A 23,138-nucleotide genomic window follows, 5' to 3' on the forward strand; every position below is an offset into this window, starting at 1 on the left:
TATCTGGAGGCGGGATCCCATTCGGGATAAATATCTGAAACTGGGATCCCATTCGGGATAACTGTCTGAAGCCGGGATTCCAGTCAAGATGAAACGGGATAAATATCGGACACTGGGATCCCAACCGGGGTAACTGTCTGAAGGTGGAATCCCAATCGGAACTGTTTAAAGCCGGGATCCCAATCGGGATGACTGTCTGAAGCTGGGATCCCAGTCTAGTTAAAACGGGAAATTGTATGAACCATATATTATGTTGTTGAAAATATGTAAGTATTTCTGTGGTCGGGTTGTTCTCTTTGACACATTCCCCACTTCCATTTTCAATTTTATTTTTATATGTCTCTGATAACACCAAGTACAGGTTATTGGTGTTAATTAACAATGCGTATGGCACCAAAGCTGTCAGTTGAAGCCAATCACATTTAAGTGTCACTTAATATTCAGTTTGACAGATATTAATAAGTCAGAAAAATGCCGAGATTTTCGCGATAAAAATGGCAGGGCGTCCGAGAAATGTCAACGAGTGTTTTGCCAGAAAAGCTTGGGCGTTTCTGTTGTTCCCCAAGTTCCCATAAGTGCGTTTCTATTAGTTGTCGTCCGGCATCAATGATAAGATAATGATCGACATCGTAAAACTTTGATTTCTCAACTTATGTAAACTGTAAAAAATCATAACCACGTGCTTTGTTTTCAACTGTACTGCCGCGGGACAGTTCGACCCTAGAAAATACTGACTACTGTCCTAAATAATGCGGTCACTATCTTATCCGCATGCACCAGGTGCCGATTAATAAAGTATAATTTTCTTATATTTAGTAAAAACTGGCCAGTAATTAATACTTTTATGCGATACCCTTAATTTATTTATAATACCGTTACGGAGACAGATCAACTTGGCCGATATAATTTGGGGCGAGATTGTCACGTCGACGTTTGTGTACTGGTAAAAACGTCATCAAAATTTGTTTACGCTGAATTATGGACAGGACGAAGATGAAGATGTCTTCAGATAAGTGCATTAATAATTTAATTTAACATGTGTATATGTGCATATAATGATTATAAAAATAATTTATTGAGGAACTATGATTTGTATGGTTTTTATCTGAGCAAATCAACATCAGAAAGTCTGAAAGCATAAACTGAAAATATATTTATTTTTAACATATACAATGAATAAACTTGTTAACTTGTCACATAACAGGCATAAATAGTAGGTATGTCAAAATTTAATTCAGTTGTGTGTATGTTTATTTGGTGAAAATAATAAGTCGCTATAGTTATTTATCGTCAGGGGATAAAAAAGGGGGAAGGTAATTAATTTGCCAAAAAATTAAAATAACCTTCCAAGACTTCATAATTACTTGGACTAGCTTCCAATCTACTGTATTCTATAAACATTAAACATGCAATAATATTTCTATTGAATTTGTTGCTTCAAAACGTATTGAACAAATGATTCTTTGTGGATTTTTTTGATACTTTTAGGGGATATACTGATCTTTTTAAATGGAGCTTCCAACGAAATAGATTGCATGCAGATATTCCAGTTACCATAATTTACTCAGCAATTCTTGTTGGAAGTACAGAGACAGCAAATTGATTAACAGAAAGGAAAACATGACATGTATCCTTTTGCATAAATAACCCAGGATTCCCAGTGGCAGTGCAATTTGAATTGGTGCATGTATATCCTGCTGGTATTTATTTTTGGGATCCCGCTTTTTTTTCCGGGAATCCCAGTATATTTCCACTGGGATTTACATCAGGATCCCGCTTCTTTTACGGGAATCCCGAAATTTATCCCAATACACTTACATCGGGATCCCGCTTATTTAGCGGGAATCCCGAAATTTTATCCAAATGGGATCCCAATCAAAATCCCACAATATCCCAGTGGGATCCCACCTAATTCCACCGGGATAAAATTTCGGGAATCCCGGACTTTTGGCGGGATTCCCGAAATTTTATCCCGGTGGAATTAGGTGGGATCCCACTTGGAATCCCATCAAAATTCCAGCCGGGATTCCAGTGGAATTCCAAATTTATTTTCTCTTGGGTAACCTTTCATTTCAGGTAGGGGTAGTTAAGAAAATAAGTGTTAGTTTAAACTCTGAGAAGTTCAGGGCATATAAACGTTGAAAATATGCCGCACAGCCCTATATTTTGACCTTTGAAAAAAATTGTGGTGCATATGAACTTTCAATTCTAGGATAAGATTTTTTTCAATTATTGTTTGAAGAAATTGATGAACAAACTTGGAAAATAATTCCAAAATATTTTCTGGATAAGTTAGGAGATAATTTTTTGTCGAGCCTGCAACTTTTGTTGCAGAAAGCTCGACATAGAGATAGTGATCCGGCGGCGGCTACGGCGGTGTTAGCTAACTTCTTAAAAGCTTTATATTTTAGAAGGTGGAAGACCTGGATGCTTCATACTTTGTATATAGATGCCTCATGTTACGAAGTTTCCGTCACTCACATGTCCAATGTCCTTGACCTCATTTTCATGGTTCAGTTACCACTTGAAAAAAAAAGTTCAGATTTTTTGTAATGTTGAATTTCTCTCTTATTATAAGTAATAGGATGACTATATTTGATATGTGCGTACCTTGAAAGGTCCTCATGTCTGTCAGACAGTTTTCACTTGACCTCAACCTCATTTCATGGATCAGTGAACAAGGTTAAGTTTTGGTGGTCATTAGTCCATATCTCAGATACTACAAGCAATAGGGCTAGTATATTCGGTGTATGGAAGGACTGTAAGGTGTACATGTCCAACTGGCAGGTGTCATCTGACCTTGACCTCATTTTCATGGTTCAGTGGTTATAGTTAAATTTTTGTGTTTTGGTCTGTTTTTCTCATACTATATGCAATAGGTCTACTATATTTGTTGTATGGAATGATTGTAAGGTGTACCTATCTAGCGGGCAGATGTCATGTGACCTTGACCTCATTTTCATGGTTCAGTGGTCCAAGTTAAGTTTTTGAGTTTTTGGTCTTTTTATCTAATACTATATGCCATAGGTCATCTATATTTTGTGTATGGAAATATTTTATGATCTTTATGTTAGTCGCGCAGGTTTTATTTGACCGTGGCCTCATTTTCACGGTTTATTGCACAGTGTTAAGTTTTTGTGTTTTGGTCTATTTTTCTTAAACTATAAGTAATAGGTCAACTATATATGTTGTATAGAAGCATAATGTTAGATGTACATGTCTGCCTGGCATGGTTCATCTGACCTTGACCTCATTTTCAAGGTTCATTGGTCTTTGTTTAGGTATCTTGGTTAATGTTAAGTTTATGTGACAGTTGTATTAAAGCTTAGCTTTATACTTAGGACTATCAACATAATATCAATGATTAGTATAGAAGGCGAGACATTTCAGCGTGTGCACTCTTGTTAATATTCAAGATGAATATAGACAATATAAATATTATTGAAAAAAATATTGTAAAACAAGTCCCAGAGTTTTATTTTCAGTTAATAAATAATCAAAGCAAAAAAAAAAACTAATCAAAAGCCTACCATGTTTTGGGAAATAAGGAAACAAATAATATGGGTCAATAAATATATTAACATCAACAATAAATGTTTACTGTTTAAAAACTGGATACAAAGCAATATTCTGGTTATAAATGATTTATTAGATAAAGATGGAAACATATCCTCAGACATCATACTAAGTAAACTCAAAAATAAGGAAAACTGGATAGCTGAGCTAACAAAACTGAAGAAAGCTATTCCAAAACAGTGGACCAATATCCTCAAAAACTCACCATCTAAACATACTCAAGTCAATATAAATATAAAAGAAAATCTTAACATCATAAACAAAAATAAGTTTTATTATAATAAAAACATTTTTGGCAGTAAATTTTTATACACTTAATTTTAGCTTTATGGGCTACTGTTTCAACTTGTGTAGGTTTTATTTCTTATCAATGGTGTAATAAGAAACCGAAAATTTCCATGGTCTTTGTCTAGGAATTATGCAAGTTTTCGATTACAGGCAGTCAAGGTCAGCATGGTCATGGCATGATCAGGGTCAATACTAATTATCATTGGCCACAAATATTTTAATTGACCAATGAGGTTAAAGTGCATGCTAACTTTCAACAAGCGTCAAGTTGCGCCCGCATTATCGCAATTGCACTGAATGCTACTAGACGCTATTTTTGATTTGCCAGAAAAGTAAAGATTTTCAATTTCCCACCCACCTACACCCTCTTTTTTTTTTTTAAGTTTTAGTATTAATATTCTATCATATATATGTTGATTGTATATAATTGTTTGTTTATGTTTTGTAATTTGTTTATTGATGAGTGGCGGTATTTATTCCCCACCTTTGCAATTGTTGTCATTTATTCAGTTTTGTTTGATGACATAATTGTCCATCACTGTCAGTTATATAATGCTTTATGATATTCTGAATAAATGACCTTTTTCACAAATCTTGAGTAAGATATTCTGCAAATGAACTCGCATCCTTGGTTTCCATTTTCATGTCTTTATTTGGATAGGAAGAAAAGTTTAGCTGACAAAAAAACCTATTCAAACCCTAAATAACCATGACATTTATAGCTTCTTACTTGAAACAAAGGAAATGCAAACACCTATTGGCTTTTTAAAATGGAAATCATATTTTACACTAGAAAATACTAATCTAGCATATGAAACATTAACATTAATTTTTACATACTTAGATGATAATAGATATAAAATATTTAGATGGAAGCTACTTCATTATATACTTCCCTGCAAACAATTATTAAAACAATAATATGGCATATAATAGAAACAAATACCTGCTTACACAGTAAACAAATAGAGAATTATGAACATTTCTTCCTCAAATGTTAATACTTTGAATTATTCTGAAAAAAAGTAGATTTTTCTTGAGAAATCAAATATTGGAAGACATCGTTATTAATCTGAAAAGCATAGCTTTAGGATATAAAATACATGATAAAGAATAATATGAACTCAATTTACTTTTTACTATTATCAGTTACACCATATATAAAGTATACTATACAGTGTATGTCTGACAAAAAAATAAAAAACACAACCTCTCAAAATATTAAGACAAGAGATCAGAAATGTTATTGAAATCAGAAACTTTTTATACGACCGCAAAATTTGAAAAAATTTTCGTCGTATATTGCTATCACGTTGGCGTCGTCGTCGTCGTCGTCGTCCGAATACTTTAAGTTTTCGCACTCTAACTTTAGTAAAAGTGAATGGAAATCTATGAAATTTTAACACAAGGTTTATGACCACAAAAGGAAGGTTGGTATTGATTTTGGGAGTTTTGGTCCCAATATTTTAGGAATTAGGGGCCAAAAAGGGCCCAAATAAGCATTTTCTTGGTTTTCGCACTATAACTTTAGTTTAAAGTTAATAGAAATCTATGAAATTTGACACAAGGTTTATGACCACAAAAGAACGGTTGGGATTGATTTTGGAAGTTTTGGTTTCAACAGTTTAGGAATTAGGGGCCAAAAAAGGGCCCAAATAAGCATTATTCTTGGTTTTCGCACAATAACTTAAGTTTAAGTAAATAGAAATCAATGAAATTTAAACACAATGTTAATGACTACAAAAGAAAGGTTGGTATTGATTTTGGGAGTTTAGGTCCCAACAGTTTAGGAATTAGGGGCCAAAAAGGGACCCAAATAAGCATTTTTCTTGGTTTTCGCACCATAACGTTAGTATGAGTAAATAGAAATCTATGAAATTTAAACACAAGGTTTATGACCATAAAAGGAAGGTTGGTATTGATTTTGGGAGTTTTGGTCCCAATAGAATAAGGGGCCCAAAGGGTCCAAAATTAAACTTTGTTTGATTTCATCAAAATTGAATAATTGGGGTTTTTTGATATGCCGAATCTAACTGTCATGACTATGTATGTAGATTCTTAACTTTTGGTCCCGTTTTCAAATTGGTCTACATTAAGGTCCAAAGGGTCCAAAATTAAACTTAGTTTGATTTTGACAAAAAATGAATCAGTTAGGTTCTTTGATATGCTGAATCTAAAAATGTACTTAGATTCTTGATTATTGGCCCAGTTTACAAGTTGGTCCAAATCGGGGTCCAAAATTAAACTTTGTTTGATTTCATCAAAAATTGAATAAATGGGGTTCTTTGATATACCAAATCTAACTGTGTATGTAGATTCTTCATTTTTGGTCCTGTTTTCAAATTGGTCTACACTAAAGTCCAAAGGGTCCAAAATTAAACTTAGTCTGATTTTAACAAAAATTGAAATCTTGGGGTTTATTGATATGCTGAATCCAAAAATGTACTTAGATTTTTATACGACCGCAAATTTTGAAAAAATTTTCGTCGTATATTGCTATCACGTTGGCGTCGTCGTCGTCGTCGTCGTCGTCGTCCGGCGTCCGAATACTTTTAGTTTTCGCACTCTAACTTTAGTAAAAGTGAATGGAAATCTATGAAATTTTAACACAAGGTTTATGACCACAAAAGGAAGGTTGGTATTGATTTTGGGAGTTTTGGTCCCAACATTTTAGGAATTAGGGGCCAAAAAGGGCCCAAATAAGCATTTTCTTGGTTTTCGCACTATAACTTTAGTTTAAGTTAATAGAAATCTATGATATTTTGACACAAGGTTTATGACCACAAAAGAACGGTTGGGATTGATTTAGGTTCTTTGATATGCTGAATCTAAAAATGAACTTAGATTCTTGATTATTGGCCCAGTTTTCAAGTTGGTCCAAATCGGGGTCCAAAATTAAACTTTGTTTGATTTCATCAAAAATTGAATAAATGGGGTTCTTTGATATACCAAATCTAACTGTGTATGTAGATTCTTCATTTTTGGTCCTGTTTTCAAATTGGTCTACACTAAAGTCCAAAGGGTCCAAAATTAAACTTAGTCTGATTTTAACAAAAATTGAAATCTTGAAGTTCTTTGATATGCTGAATCCAAAAATGTACTTAGATTTTTTATTATGGGCCCAGTTTTCAGGTTGGTCCAAATCAGGATCTAAAATTATTATATTAAGTATTGTGCAATAGCAAGTCTTTTCAATTGCACAGTATTGCGCAATGGCAAGAAATATCTAATTGCACAATATTGTGAAATATCAAATTTTTTTTTAATTAGAGTTATCTTTCTTTGTCCAGAATAGTAAGCAAGAAATATCTAATTGCAAAATATTGTGCAATAGCAAGATTTTTTTTTAATTGGAGTTATCTTTCTTTGTCCAGAATCAACTTAAATCTTTGTTATATACAATATACAATGTATATTCACTTTTTACTACCAACTGATAAATTAAAATAATCTTTACCATTCAGTGATAACAAGCAGTTTTTTTACATCTTAATATTTTATGATGTATTTAAATGAGTAGTTATTGTTGCAAACTCCATTAGAAATTTTAATTGAGATTAGTTTTGAAATAAGGGAAAGGGGGATGTGATTAAAAAAATTGGGTTCAATTTTTCTCATTTGAAATTTCATAAATAAAAAAGAAAATTTCTTCAAACATTTTTTTGAGAGGATTAATATTCAACAGCATAGTGAATTGCTCTAAGAGAAACAAAAATTTTAAGTTCATTAGAACACATTCATTCTGTGTCAGAAACCTATGCTGTGTCAACTATTTAATCACAATCCAAATTTAGAGCTGAATCCAGCTTGAATGTTGTGTCCATACTTGCCCTAACCGTTCAGGGTTCAACCTCTGCGGTCGTATAAAGCTACGCCCTGCGGAGCATCTGGTTTATTATGGGCCCAGTTTTCAAGTTGGTCCAAATCAGGATCTAAAATTATTATATTAAGTATTGTGCAATAGCAAGTTTTTTCAATTGCACAGTATTGCGCAATGGCAAGAAATATCTAATTGCACAATATTGTAAAATAGCAAATTTTTTTTTAATTAGAGTTATCTTTCTTTGTCCAGAATAGTAAGCAAGAAATATCTAATTGCAAAATATTGTGCAATAGCAAGATTTTTTTTTAATTGGAGTTATCTTTCTTTGTCCAGAATCAACTTAAATCTTTGTTATATACAATATACAATGTATATTCACTTTTTACTACCAACTGATAAATTAAAATAATCTTTACCATTTAGTGATAACAAGCAGTTTTTTTACATCTTAATATTTTATGATGTATTTAAATGAGTAGTTATTGTTGCAAACTCCATTAGAAATTTTAATTGAGATTAGTTTTGGAATAAGGGAAAGGGGGATGTGATTAAAAAAATTGGGTTCAATTTTTCTCATTTGAAATTTCATAAATAAAAAAGAAAATTTCTTCAAACATTTTTTTGAGAGGATTAATATTCAACAGCATAGTGAATTGCTCTAAGAGAAAACAAAAATTTTAAGTTCATTAGAACACATTCATTCTGTGTCAGAAACCTATGCTGTGTCAACTATTTAATCACAATCCAAATTTAGAGCTGAATCCAGCTTGAATGTTGTGTCCATACTTGCCCCAACCGTTCAGGGTTCAACCTCTGCGGTCATATAAAGTTACGCCCTGCGGAGCATCTGGTTTAGATATAAAATTGGCAGACTATTTAAGCAATTTAATGAACTGATGCCTGACTTGAAACAGGACATTATGAATGACTCTGAAAAAAAAATAAAACCTCGCTCAAATATTGAAATCATACTGTAATTTTCTTCAAACATTGCACAGGTATGAATACAATTTCAAATGTACCTGTTTATGTATATACATGTAAGTTATAGTGTTTATCAATTGTGATTAGAGATTTGATTGTATTTTTATACAACAGTCAACAGTAATTTTATATTTGTTGTGTTAGGCCAAAAAAAAAAATAGGTGTGTTTCCGGTCGCCCGACCGACCCTAATTTTTGGCGCCTACCCTAACTTTTTTTCCCCGGAAAAAAAAAAAAAAAAAAAAAATCCGGATTTTTTTCGTTTTTTTCCGGAAACGGTTTTTGTTTAGTATAGCCTTTGAATGGCATCTTTTAAACGTTTGATTTCAAATAAAATTTTAATAAAGTAAGCATTTGTGTGATACAGATTGAAGTCAAACAACGGCATGGCTTCTGCTATGGCCATCTGTTTATAATTTGTTCAGAATTTTATAGGAATAAAATTGACAGTATAACAAGTTTACAATGTTTTGGCATTTACTTCTGACAGTCTTTTCTAATAAAAGAGGGAAGCCAAACGTTCAATTTTGGATTAAATTTAATTTTAATATCTGATATTTGCTCAACCATAGCCCCAAAACTCAATTTGTAATTGATTTTCTTTTAAACAGCTAGTATATAATCAAAATTTCAAAGATTTTCACCCATCCCTCTATCATGTTATTAATATTTGGTATTTGTAGAAAAGCTGGCATCAGTTCTGTGAACTAAATTGTCTGAAAGAAACTGCAATGATTATAAAACAGGTCTTTGCTGAGACAGACTTTGATGGGCTTTCTGTGTAAGACTATAGCCTGACCCGTACAGATGGCATATCAGTTCTGAAAAGTTTGAAAATTTTATAAGCTGGAAGTCCTGGCCAAGTCTTCTGCAACTTTTGAACATGGACTATTCATATCTTGTATACTTTATACAATGAACTGATGAAAATAACCTGAAAGAATAACAAACTGATTATAAAAATACACAAAAAACAACCGAAGCAGGCCAGTAAAAAAAAAAAAAAAAAAAAAAAAAAAAAAAAAAATCCTACCTACCGACCCTAATTTTTTGGGGCATGCAACAGGAAACACACCTATTTTTTTTTTGGCCTTATCATGATTATTATTTGTACTATATTATTCATCTATTGTTGTTATTATCCACTGAAAAAAAATTGCTAGTTTAATATTATTTAAGATAAAAGAATCTAGTATGACATAAGAACACTTAGAAAATGAAAATTACCTTCAACTGAATGATCTGATAAAATGCTTCGGATAAAAATAGCATCTGATTTTACTGTAGACATGTTTTGTAAAACACTTTTGAATTTCAAACGAATATTCACAACAGAAAAAGATAACGGCATATTAATAATCCTTTCAAAACAAATATTTTGGAAAATTTCCTTGAATAATGCACTAATGTATATTCCATATATTTTATAAAGCACTACACTTGTTATCCAGCTTTTTTGTAAACAAAGAAACTAGTATAAAAAAATATTTAGGTGAAGACATGAATTATTTCCGGATTAATGAAAATTTGTGTACTAACATTATTAACCATAATAGATGTTCTATACTAATGATAACGAGGCCAGGATAAGGTAGCTATTAACAAATGTAAATATGTTAATAAAACTTATAGTTTAAAAAAAAAAAAAAAAAAAATTAAAAACTTCATAGTAAAAGTGGTAAAAGGAGTTGCAATGGGAAATTGCATTGTCAATATTTACAGAAATGCAACCTGTAATTAGATTATTATCTATTTTTTATCAAGGTATTTATTTCAATACATTAAATTGTTTAGATAAAAGTTGTTGACATTTTATAGATAAATTACAAATCTATATTAGTTTTTATACAACTGCAAAATTTTTTTTTAATTTGGTCGTACATGTATATTGGTATCACGTCGTCGTTGTCATCAGCGTCGTCTGAAGACTGATGATTTCCGGTTAACTTAAGTATAAGTGTATAGAAATCAATAAAAATTTAATACAATGTTTATTACCACTAAAGGAAGGTTCGGATTGTTGTCGGGGGGTTTTGGTCCCAACAATTTAGGAATTAGGGGCCAAAAAGGGACACAAAAAAGCATTTTTATTGGTTTTCGCACAATAACTTTGGTATAAGTAAATAGAAATCTATAAAATTTAAACACTAGGTTTATGACCACAAAAGGAAGGTTGGGATTTATTTTGGGAGTTTTATTCGCAACAAGTTAGGAAAAAGGGTCCAAAACTAAACTTTGTTTGATTTTATCAAAACTTTAATTATTGGGGTTCTTTGATATGCTGAATCTAACAATGTATATAGATTTTCGATATTATGGCCCTATTATCAAATTGGTCCACATTGAGTTCTAAAGGGTCCAAAATTGAACTTTATTTGATTTCATCAAAAAATGAATTCTTGGGGTTCTTTGGTATGATGAATCTAACCATGTATTTAGATTTTGGATATTGGACCATAATAGTTTAAAAGTCTGATTTTAATTTGTTAAGTTCTTGGACCACATTCATTCTGTGTCATAAACCTATTCTATGTCATCTATTTAATCACAATCCAAACTTGCCCCAACTGTTCAGGGCTCGACCTCTGTGGATGTACCAAGCTGCGCTCTGCGGAGCATCTTGTTGACAAATGAAAAAAAATATTTGGAACTATAAATTATATTTGATTATAACATGAAAATACATATACATGGTATTACATCATATCTAATTTTAGAGAACTATTAATTATATCCAATGTTGAGGGGGAGGACAGGGGGTACCCTTCTCCCTTCTCCCACCCCTTTTCTCCTTTCTCCTACCCCTCTTCTCCTTTTTTTATTTTTTTTAATTTACAGGAAAAAAGAGAGATATTTTATTTTTTTCTCCAACTTTTTCTCCTTTCTCCCAGCCTTCCTCTCCTTTCTTCTTTTTCCTACCCCCTTTCTCCCTGTCTCCCTTACCCCTGTCCTCCCCCTCAATGTTAACAAGAGTGTTTCCACAGTTTTTATACGACCACAAATTTTAAAAATTGGCGTTGGCGTGGTCGTCTGCATCGTCGTCGTCGTCCAAATGCTTTTAGTTTTCGCACTCTAACTTTAGTAAAAGTGAATAGAAATCTATGAAATTTTAAAACAAGGTTTATGACCACAAAAGGAAGGTTGGGATTGGTTTTGGGAGTTTTTATCCCAACATTTTAGGAATTAGGGGCCAAAAAGGGCCCAAATAAGCATTTTCTTGGTTTTCACACTCTAACTTTAGTAAAAGGGAATAGAAATCTATGAAATTTAGAAACAAGGTTTATGACCACTAAAGGAAGGTTGGGATTGATTTTGGGAGTTTTGGTTCCAATAATTTAGGAATTATGGGCCAAAAAAGGGCCCAAATAAGCATTATTCTTGGTTTTCGCACAATAACTTTAGTATAAGTAAATAGAAATCAATGAAATTGAAACACAAGGTTTATGACCACAAAAGGATGGTTGGGATTGATTTTGGGAGTTGAGGATCTGAACAGTTTAGGAATTAGGGGCCAAAAAGGGGCCCAAATAAGCATTTTTCTTGGTTTTTGCTCCATAACTTTAGTATAAGTAAATAGAAATCTATGAAATTTAAACAGAAGGTTTATGACCATAAAATTTTTGGTCCTGTTTTCAAATTGGTCTACATTAAGGTCCAAAGGGTCCAAAATTAAACTTAGCTAGATTTTAACAAAAATTGAGTTCTTGGGCTTCTTTGAAATGCTGAATCTAAACATGTACTTAGATTTTTTATTATGGGCCCAGTTTTCAAGTTGGTCCAAATCAGGATCCAAAATTATTATATTAAGTATTGTGCAATAGCAAGAAATTTTCAATTGCACAGTATTCAGCAATAGCAAGAAATCTTCAATTGCACAGTATTGTGCAATAGCAAGAAATTTTCAATTACACAGTATTGAGCAATAGCAAGAAATCTTCAATTGCACAGTATTGTGCAATAGCAAATATTTTCAATTGCGCAATAGCAAGAAATATCTAATTGCACAATATTGTGCAATAGCAAGAAATTTTATATTGATTGGAGTTATCTTTCTTTGTCCAGAATAGTAGGTGAATCAACTTAAATCATTGTTTTATACAATATACAATATTCACTTTTACTACCAACTGATAAATTAAAACAATGTTTACCATTCAGTGATAACAAGCACTTGTTTTACATTTTGATATTTTATGATGTATTTAAATGAGTAGTTATTGCTATTTCTTCCATTTTTTTGAGAGGATTAATATTCAACAGCATAGTGAATTGCTCAAAGGCAAAACAAACATTTTAAGTTCATTAGACCACATTCATTCTGTGTCAGAAACCTATGCTGTGTCAACTATTTAATCACAGTCCAAATTTAGAGCTAAATCCAGCTTGAAAGTTGTGTCCATACTTGCCCCAACCGTTCAGGGTTCAACCTCTGCGGTTGTATGAAGCTGCGCCCTGTGGAGCATCTGGTTGATTATGGGCCCAGTTTTTAAGTTGGTTCAAAACAGGATCCAAAATTATATTATATTAAGTATTGTGCAATAGCAAGAAATTTTCAATTGCACAGTATTCAGCAATAGCAAGAAATCTTCAATTGCACAGTATTGCGCAAAAGCAAGAAATTTTCAATTGCACAGTATTGTGCAATAGCAAATATTTTCAATTGATTGGAGTTATCTTTCTTTGTCCAGAATAGTAGTTGAATCAACTTAAATCATTGTTTTATACAATAAACAATGTATATTCACTTTTACTACCAACTGATAAATTAAAACAATCTTTACCATTCAGTGATAACAAGCACCTTTTGTTACATTTTAATATTTTATGATGTATTTAAATGAGTTGCTATTGTTTCAAACTCCATTAGAAATTTGAATTGAGATCACTTTTGGAAAAAGGAAAAGGGGGATGTGAAAGAAAAATGGGGGGGGAGGGGGGGGGGGTTAATTTTTTTCTCATTTCAGATTTCATAAATAAAAAAGAAAATTTCTTCAAACATTTTTTGAGAGGATTAATATTCAACAGCATAGTGAATTGCTCAAAGACAAACAAAATATTTTAAGTTCATAAGTCCACATTCATTCTGTGTCCGAAACCTATGCTGTGTCAACTATATAATCACAATCCAAATTTAGAGCTGAATCCAGCTTGAATGTTGTGTCCATACTTGCCCCAACCGTTCAGGGTTCAACCTCTGCAGTCGTATAAAGCTGCGCCCTGCAGAGCATCTGGTTTTCATCAGGCTTGAAGATATTGATTGATAATTCATATATAGTTTTATCATGACAAGTTACAGATCGAGTTCAAATTTTTGTTTGGTCTGATAATTTTGTGCATGTTATGGTACTTGGACTTGAAAAATTCACTCATACAATCAGGGCTTAGTCATGCTTTAATATAATGACTTGATATTTTCTTTTTCACCATGGCAAATAATAGAACAAGTTAGCATTTTGTTCCAGTATAATGTAATTTTTACCCGGAAGGGGACTATATGTATGGCCATGCAATACTCCTAGAATGCTTTTTTTTTAGCTCACCTGGCCCAAAGGGCCAAGTGAGCTTTTCTCATCACTTGCCGTCCGTCGTCTGTGGTCGTCGTTAACTTTTTACATTTTGAACTTTTTTTAGGGAACCACTGAATGGAATGAAACCAAACATGGCATGAATGTTCCTTATGAGGTGCCAACCAAGTGTTGTTACTTTAAAGCCGATCCATCATCCAAGATGGCTGCCAGCGGGGGACTTATTTTAACATACTACCCTATGAGAAATGCATACAAATGACTTCTTCTAGAGAACCACTGAATGGAATGAAACGATACATGACATGAATGTTTCTTATGAGGTGCTGACCAAGTGTTGTTACGTTGTAGCCGATCCATCATCCAAGATGGCCGCGAGCTGTGGACTTAGTTTAACATAGTACCCTATTAGAAATGCATACAAATGACTTCTTCTAGAGAACCACTGAATGGAATGACACCAAACATGGCATGAATGTTCCTTGTGAGGTGCTGACCAAGTGATGTAACTTTGTAGCCGATTTATTATCCAAGATGGCTGCCAGAAGGGGGCTTAGATTAACATAGGACCCTATGGGAAATACATACAAATTTCTTCTTTTTTAGAACCACTGAATGGAATGAAACCAAACATTGCATGAATGTTCCTTATGAAATTCTCACCAAGGGTTGTTACTTTGTAGCTGATCCATCATCCAAGATGGCCACCAACGGGGACTTAGTTTAACATGAGACCCTATGAGAAATACATACAAATGTCTTCTTTAAGAGAACTACTGAACTAAATGAAACCAAACATAACAATATTAAACCAAATTTGGCCTAAAACATCATTATAAGTATCTGTTACAATATTTTACAATTTTTAATATTATTTCAAAATCCCAAGTAGAATCAGTTGAGCGACACAGGCTCTTGAGAGCCTCTAGTTTTCAGTTCTTTGACTACATTCATTTTTGGTCACAAACCTATGCTGTGTCAAATATTTAATCACAATCCAAATTCAGAGCTGTTAAAAGCTCAAATGTAAAAACTCTAATTTGGCATTTAAATTAGAAAGATTATATCACAGGGAACATGTATACTAAGTTTCAATTTGATTGGACTTCAACTTCATCAAAAACTACCTTGACCAAAATAATTAACCTGTAGCGGGACAAACGGACAGAAGAACAGACGAAAGGACAAACTAACGGACGCACCACAGGGGCTTGTTTAGTGGGTCAGACAAGGTTTTACTGTCAATGGCGATCGCTATCCTATATAAAATACCAATAGGATAGCGATCGCCATTGACAGTAAAATCTCGTCTGACCCACTAAACAAGCCCCTGTGTCCGTCCGTCCGTCAGTCCATCAGTCTGTCAGTCCGTCCATCCCATGAATATTGTTCGTCACATTTTTCTCAGGAACTACAATACAAGGATTTCGGAAATTTGGTTTTAGGGGTTATATAAGTCTGCTATACCGTGTGATGCATTTTCAGATTCATCACTCGACAACTTCCTGTATACCAAACACTTATATTATTTTACACATGATAACCAAGTTGAACATTTTAGTCACATTTTTCTCAGGAACTACAATACAAGGATTTCTGAAATTTGGTTTCAGGGTTTATATAAGTCAGCTTTACCGTGTGATGAGTTTTCAGATTCATCACTCAACAACTTCCTGTTTACCGAACACTTGTATGATTTTACACATGATAGCCAAGTTGAAAATTTTTGTCACATTTTTCTGAGGAACTACAATTCAAGGATTTCTCAAATTTGGTTTCAGGGTTTAGATAAGTCAGCTTTACCGTTTGGTGCGTTTTCAGTTTCATCACTCAACAACTTCCTGTTTACCGAACACTTGTATGATTTTACTCATGATAGGCAAGTAAAAATTTCCTTTCATTTTTCTCAGGAACTATAATACAAGGATTTCTGATATTTGGTTTCAGGATTAACAATGATTTATACACGTCAGCTATACGGTGTGATTAGTTTTCAGATTCATCACTCAACAACTTCCATTTTACCGAACACTTGCATATTTTTACACTATTAAAATTATCCACTTGCGACGGGGGTATCATCAGTGAGCAGCAGCTGGCAGTTTCACTTGTTAACTTTGGTTTGGCTGAGCGCTGGAAAATATCTGTTTATGACAAAGAATTATTTATAAATTTTTTACAGAGAACGAACAAAGAAAGTATACTCTATGTACAGTAGAAAGCCTGCAGAAGAATTGAAACATTTAATGAAAGAAATGCAGGTTAATTATGTGATTTTAGAAGATTCCTGGTGCAATAGAAGATCCAAGTGAGTGTTTATCTGAACAGTTTTTATATACCCATCAAAAGTGACATTTTCTGTTTTTAAAATGTATGTATGTTCGTACATCTGTCAACACTTCATATAATCATTCAAATTCTCTTTAATCAATGTTCATGTCATTTTAACACAACATTATAATAATTTTTTTGATTTTGAAAATATTTTGCTTTTCGTTTTCAGAGTTACAGGACCATTTAAATTAAGGCAATTTTTCACATATCATTAACACTAGTATGCCTGGATTGATTTTATATTAACTTCACATTATTCGTGGGATTGATAAAAGGAAACTCGCGTTAGATTTTATAAATTTTATATTTTTCCATTCCAGTGTTTAAGGACATTATTTGTCAGAATACAGTAAAATTTGCTACATATTTAGATTGGTTAGGATGAATGAATGTAGACTTTGGATTTTGAAAATGTTGTGGGTAATGTCATTAAACATATGGGACTTGTCCTAATTGACTGAGTACTTATATGGATAAGGATATTCACATGCTGTTTTTCTACAGAGCCATTTTATTTATCCCTGAATAAATGTCTTCTAAATATCCCATTTGATTTTGTGACAATTTCAATGCACAATCAGGGCATATCATGTGCTCTTGGAATTGCTGTTTATTTTTAACACCCATACCCAAAAGGGCTAACTCAAGGTTGCATTTCTGTAAATATTGACAATGCAGTTTTCCATAGGAACTCCTTTTACGGCTAAAACTGTACCACTTTTACTATGAAGTTTTGAAAAAAATCTTATCCTAGAATTGAAAGTTCATATGTACCACAATTTTTTTCAAAGGTCAAAATATAGGGCTGTGCAGCATATTTTCAACATTTATATGCCCTGAACTTCTCTAATACTCATTTTCTTAACTACCCCTACCTTGAATGAAAGGTTATTAAAGATTTCAATGTAAACAATATGCACGTGTATATTTACTGGTAACATTCCCAAGTTATGTCTCTGTGAGATGGAACACAGAGAGCATAACTGGGAACCAGTATGTAAACAAAATTAATTTTCTATGAATATTCAAGATCTCCCCAAAAGAGGCGTGTTTTGAGAAACAGCTGTATTTACAAAGTGCAACCTCAAGCTATTCTCATCACTTTGGGTCTGTTGTCCGTCGTCTTCTGTCAATTCTTACAAAAGTCTTGTCCTCTGAAACTACTAGGAGTATGGGCAATAAGACCATAATTTGGCCCAAATATTACTGTAAACTTACCAATTTGTCATAACTAGACTAAATACAAGTGGTCAAAAACCAAAAAAAAAAAATCACATTTAAACGAGTTACTAATGGCAACGAACAATGACGACGAAATTTGTATATTTTGTAAAATTTCTTGATTTTCCTTGTTTTACATCAAATTTTAAGTATATTTAATAATAAAAAAATAGATTCACAAAGTATGTGCGTACACAAGAAACAACTTTATATTTGTTGATATAATATAAATAGTTATAATAAAGCTTCTCTATAATTATTTTGTTGTTTGTTGGCTGCACTTGTTGTTTCTGCAATGTATATTTTAAAAGGTGGAAAACTGCATATATTCTGTACTTTTCATAGTTTTCAAGAAAACAATACATGTTCTGACGTAATTATCAAGTCACCTGATAAAAATACTGTTTTTCATCTATATTTCCTTACTATATGCATTTTCAAACAATATGTGCAAATTTGAAATAGTTGTCAAGTATTTTATTATCTTGGGTCAACATCGGGCCTTAATGCTCCTATTCCAAACTTGACCACAATCTTTATTAGGGTATCTAGTTTATGATGAACCTGCCGGCAAACCAAGATGACTGACATGGTTAGAAATTGAACATAGGGGTGAAATGCAAGTTTTGTCTATTACTTTGAAAACTGTTATCTGACAGAGGCAATAATAATACCATTTATCCATACACATAAAAACTGTAAGAAGCGACTTACAGGATTTAAAACACCAATGTTTACTCCCATACCGATGTTGTCGAAAGGTGACTTTAATTTTGCACTCCGTCCATCTGTCCATCAGTCAGTCCGGCAAATAATTTTTACGGATTTTTTTGTCATTCTTGAAAAGTGTTTTGATAATTGGTATATAGTTTCATCATAACAAGATACAGATCAATTTCGAATTGTGTCTGGTGATTTTGTGCTGAGTTATTGTCCTTGGACTTAAATTCACTCAAATAATCAGTTTCCAGCACTTTCTTATGCCCCCGTCATAGAGGAGGGGGCATTGAATTTTACGATTGTCTGTCTGTACTCAGTACGTCCAAAAAATAGTTTACGTTCTTTGAGTTTGTATCAAACAAATGTTTATAATGAACCTTAAACAAAACGCGAAAATAATTGTCCTGTACCAAGTATTTATGCAAATTATGTTTAATATTAAACAGGCCTAAAGGGCAGCGGAAGTCTTTTATATTTCTCAAAAAGACAGTACGATTATGGAAACAATATTTGGACGTCTTTATTATTGAAATACTTTAAGCAAGGATGATAAATGCTAGAGCACACCAGCGAAGTCGCCGGCATTCAGAGTGTGGTTGAAGGTATTTAAAGTGTTGTAGGATAATTTTTTGTAAAATATTTAATTACTGGAAAATTTCAGGAAAGGTGTCAAAAGTTATAGGTACTTAATAAGGACAGGACAAATGTTTTCCTCCTTTTTTCCCAAAATTCCCAATTTTTTTTTTCTATTTATTTCAATATGAACATTCATTACTATAAATAAAGTGTGTTTGCTTTTTCCTATCAATTCTAAGTTTACTTATCAATCCGCTGCGGTCATTAATATCATACAGACCCTATCTATTTAATATACTTAGTGACCCGATGAATTTTTGTAGCAAGAGTTTATGACTGGAGAATTTCAGACATAGGTACTTTGGGACATGACAATTGTTTTTCTAGCCAGGCTCCTCATTTTTTTTTCCTCCAAAATTCCCATTTTTTTTCTATTAAGTTCAATAATGTTAGGATTTATCTGTATATTATGAACATTAATTACTATAAATAAAGTATATTGGCAGTGGCGGATCCAGGGGGAGGGTTCTGGGGGTTGGAACCCCCCTTTTTAAAATAGCTGGATCCGCCCCTGATTGGCATTTTACTATCAATTCTCAGTTTACTAATCGATCCACGGCGGTCATTGACTTATTATATAAACCCTCTCTTTTCAATAAACTCTGTGATCGCCGTGGGTATTAAACTTGAAAATGACAGCAGATAGCAAATACACTTTATTCATAGTCTTTGTATGTTCAAAGTTCGGAAAAACGAAAACCGGAAGTCTAGTCTGACTTAAAATTTCGTCCAATGACGGAAAAATATCCGGACGCATTTTTGTTCGCTTTTCTCCCAAAATAACCCAAACTGAATAATCATAAGAATTGATGACAAATGCGACTATACATGGTACCTATAGGACACAGAGGCATTATGTTTGATTTATTTTGGAAGAAAGAGAAGCGACACAAAAAATGAGGTCTTCTCGTTTAATAGTATAGATATACATTACCACAAAACTCAGATCATGTACAAATTTGGGTAGCGTCACTTTTATTGTTTTTGAGTAATGTCTCTTTATAATATTGTATGTAAGCAGGGGCATGATCTTTATCTATGGGGACACATTCTCCATTTATTTCATCATGCTTGGAAATAATAAGTTTGAAAATTGGTATATAATTTTATCTTGACAAGTTAAAGATCAAGTTCGAATTTTGTTCAGCGTTATGCTCCATTATCACTGTTATACATTTTTTATGGGCCTGCTCTAGCACGCCTCCAGGTGCGGGAGTTTCTTGCTCATTGAAGACCCGTTGGTGGCCTTCGGCTGTTGGCTCTTTAACACATCTTAATTTTATTATCCTGTGGCTTACAAAATTCACTCAAATAATCAGTTTTCCACACTTTTTAGCTAACCTGGCACGAAGGGCTAAGTGAGCTTTTCTCATCACTTGGCGTCCGTCGTCGGCGTTAACTTTTTACATTTTGAACTTCTTCTAGAGAACCACTGAATGGAATGAAACCAAACATAGCAGGCATGTTCCTTATGAGGTGCTGACCAAGTGTTGTTACTTTGTTGCCAATCCATCATCCAAGATGGCCGCAAGCAGGGGACTTAGTTTAACATAGGACCCTATGGGAAATGCATACAAATGACTACTTCTAGAGAACCACTGAATGGAATGAAACCAAGCATGACATGAATGTTCCTTATGAGGTGTTGACCAAGTGTTGTTACTTTGTAGCCGATCCATCATCCAAGATGGCCGCCAGCAGGGGACTTAATTTAATATAGGACCCAATGGGAAATACATACAAATGTCTTCTTTTAGAGAACCACTGAATGGAATGAAGCCAAACATAGCATGAATGTTTCTTATGAGATGCTGATCAAGTGTTGTTTATTTGTCACCAATCCAAAATCCAAGATGGCCACCAGCAGGGGACATAGTTTAACATAGGACCCTATGGGAAATGCATACAAATGACTACTTCTAGAGAACCACTGAATGGAATGAAACCAAACATGGCATGAATGTTCCTTATGAGGTGCAATCCATCATCGAAGATGGCCGCCAGCAGGAGACTTAGTTTAACATAGGACCCAATGGGAATAAGATAAGATAAGATAAGAAAACTTTATTTTGATTCGGCATGAGTACAAATAAGCAACACAAGCTCTAAGGAGCTTTTGACCGAATATAAAAACATATAAATAACATAAAAACAGTGCATTTTGACATATAAAACAACCTGTAATACAAAGTTGAATCTCACATACATAGCATGCAATAAAAATAATCAACAAATTTAGAATGAAGTAAAAACATGCTTGACCAGAGCAACCAAAAGCAGCATAAATAATAAAACAGTTTAAGAATTATCTGCAAGCAGAACAGTGACATTCCAAACCGTTCCAGGACTGAACTAGACTTTTAAAATGTGAAAAACTGTTTTCAGTCCTGAAATGGTTTGGAAGACTGTTCCATAAAGTAGCAGCAGCAAATTTGAATGATTTTTTACCGTAACGGGTTGACTTTACCTGTGGAATTTCAAGAATATTTACATACCTGAAAGAATATTTAGATTTTTTGACATTCACCAAATTTTGTAAGCACAAAATACAAATGTCTTCTTTTAGAGAACCACTGAATGGAATGAAGTCAAACATAGCATGAATGTTCCTTATGAGATGCTGACCAAGTGTTGTTACTTTGTTGCCGATCCAACATATAATAATCAAGATGGCCACCAGTGGGGACTTGATTTAACATAGGACCCTATGGGAAATACATACAAATTTCTTCTTTTCGAGAACCACTGAATGGAATGAAACCAGACATAGCATGAATGTTCCTAATGAGATGCTGACCAAGTGTTGTTACTTCGTCGCCAATCCAATGCCCAAGATGGCCGCCAGTGGGGGACTTAGTTTAACATAGAACCCTATGGGAAAAACATACAAATTTCTTCTTTTAGAGAACCACTGAATGGATTGAAACCAAATATAGCATGAATGTTTCTGATGAGATGCTGACCAAGTGTTGTTACTTTGTAGTTGATCCATCATCCAAGATAACCGCCAACAGGGGGCTTAGTTTAACATAGGACCCTATGGGAAATACATACAAATTTCATCTTTTAGAGAACCACTGAATTGAAGGAAACCAAACATAACATAGATGTTCCTTTCCTAATGAGGTGCTGGCCAAGTGTTGTTACTTGGTAGCCAAATTTTTATCTTTTTTTATATGAATTCAAAAACCCAGGTAGAGTCAGGTGAGTGATACAGGCTCATATACTTAATTAGACTTAATAACATATGATTTTTACTGTATGATAATAGCATTAAATTAACGTTAATTCCATATATTTCGAATTGGTGCTTAACGGGCTGATATGAAAAGTTTATCACATGCTTCGATTGTTATCACATGCCTTTCCGTAACGTTATCGCATGTCATTCCGGTGATACTCAGCAAATTCCGGAAAATACACCCCAGTGCTACGTTTTCAGTGAAAAACATTACAAAGTAGTGTACAAAACAATTATGTGGATACTAGAAAGTATATTGTGTAAAAAAAATTTAAATTAAAAATTATAAAATAAATGCATTTTTTAAAAGTTTCAAACATAATTTAGAAAGTTACTTTAAAAAAGTTGACTTTTCCAAACTGTTCATTATGTATATTGTTGAATTACTTTTTTGTCGATTCGTGCATGTTAAAATGTTTTACTTCTCTGTTGATTCATATGATAGAAAGATTTCATATCGAATGAACTAAATTTGGGGTCCGATGTCCGTGAACTTTTCACTCTTTGAGCTTCTATTTGGGAACCACGTAAAAGGATCTATATATGAATCTGTTATTTTTCTCCATTGATGAAGGTATGATAAAAAGATCATAACATGTCAATATTTCATATCGCATGTATTATCAGCCCTAGGTTCAATATCAGCCCAAGAGCCGCATGTAATAATCTGATGTTATGAGTCTCTAGTTTAGTCATGCTTGCATATAATGATTTGAAAATTGGAATATACTTTTATCATGAAAAGTTTCAGATAATGTTCGAATTTCATTCCGGTCTGATGATATTGTGCA

General features: G+C 33.2%; 1 protein-coding gene across 1 annotated transcript in view; it reads left to right on the forward strand.

Annotated features, from left to right (window-relative positions):
• Positions 1–23,138, forward strand: part of LOC139510159 (protein C-mannosyl-transferase DPY19L1-like) — a 306,322-nt gene that overhangs the window by 261,658 nt on the left and 21,526 nt on the right. The window contains exon 20 of the mRNA XM_071296510.1: positions 16,378–16,503. Coding sequence (XP_071152611.1) covers positions 16,378–16,503 — 126 coding nt within the window. The remainder of the gene's footprint in view (positions 1–16,377; positions 16,504–23,138) is intronic.

Source organism: Mytilus edulis, chromosome 2 (genome assembly GCF_963676685.1).
Source record: "Mytilus edulis chromosome 2, xbMytEdul2.2, whole genome shotgun sequence".
NCBI lineage: Eukaryota > Metazoa > Mollusca > Bivalvia > Mytilida > Mytilidae > Mytilus > Mytilus edulis.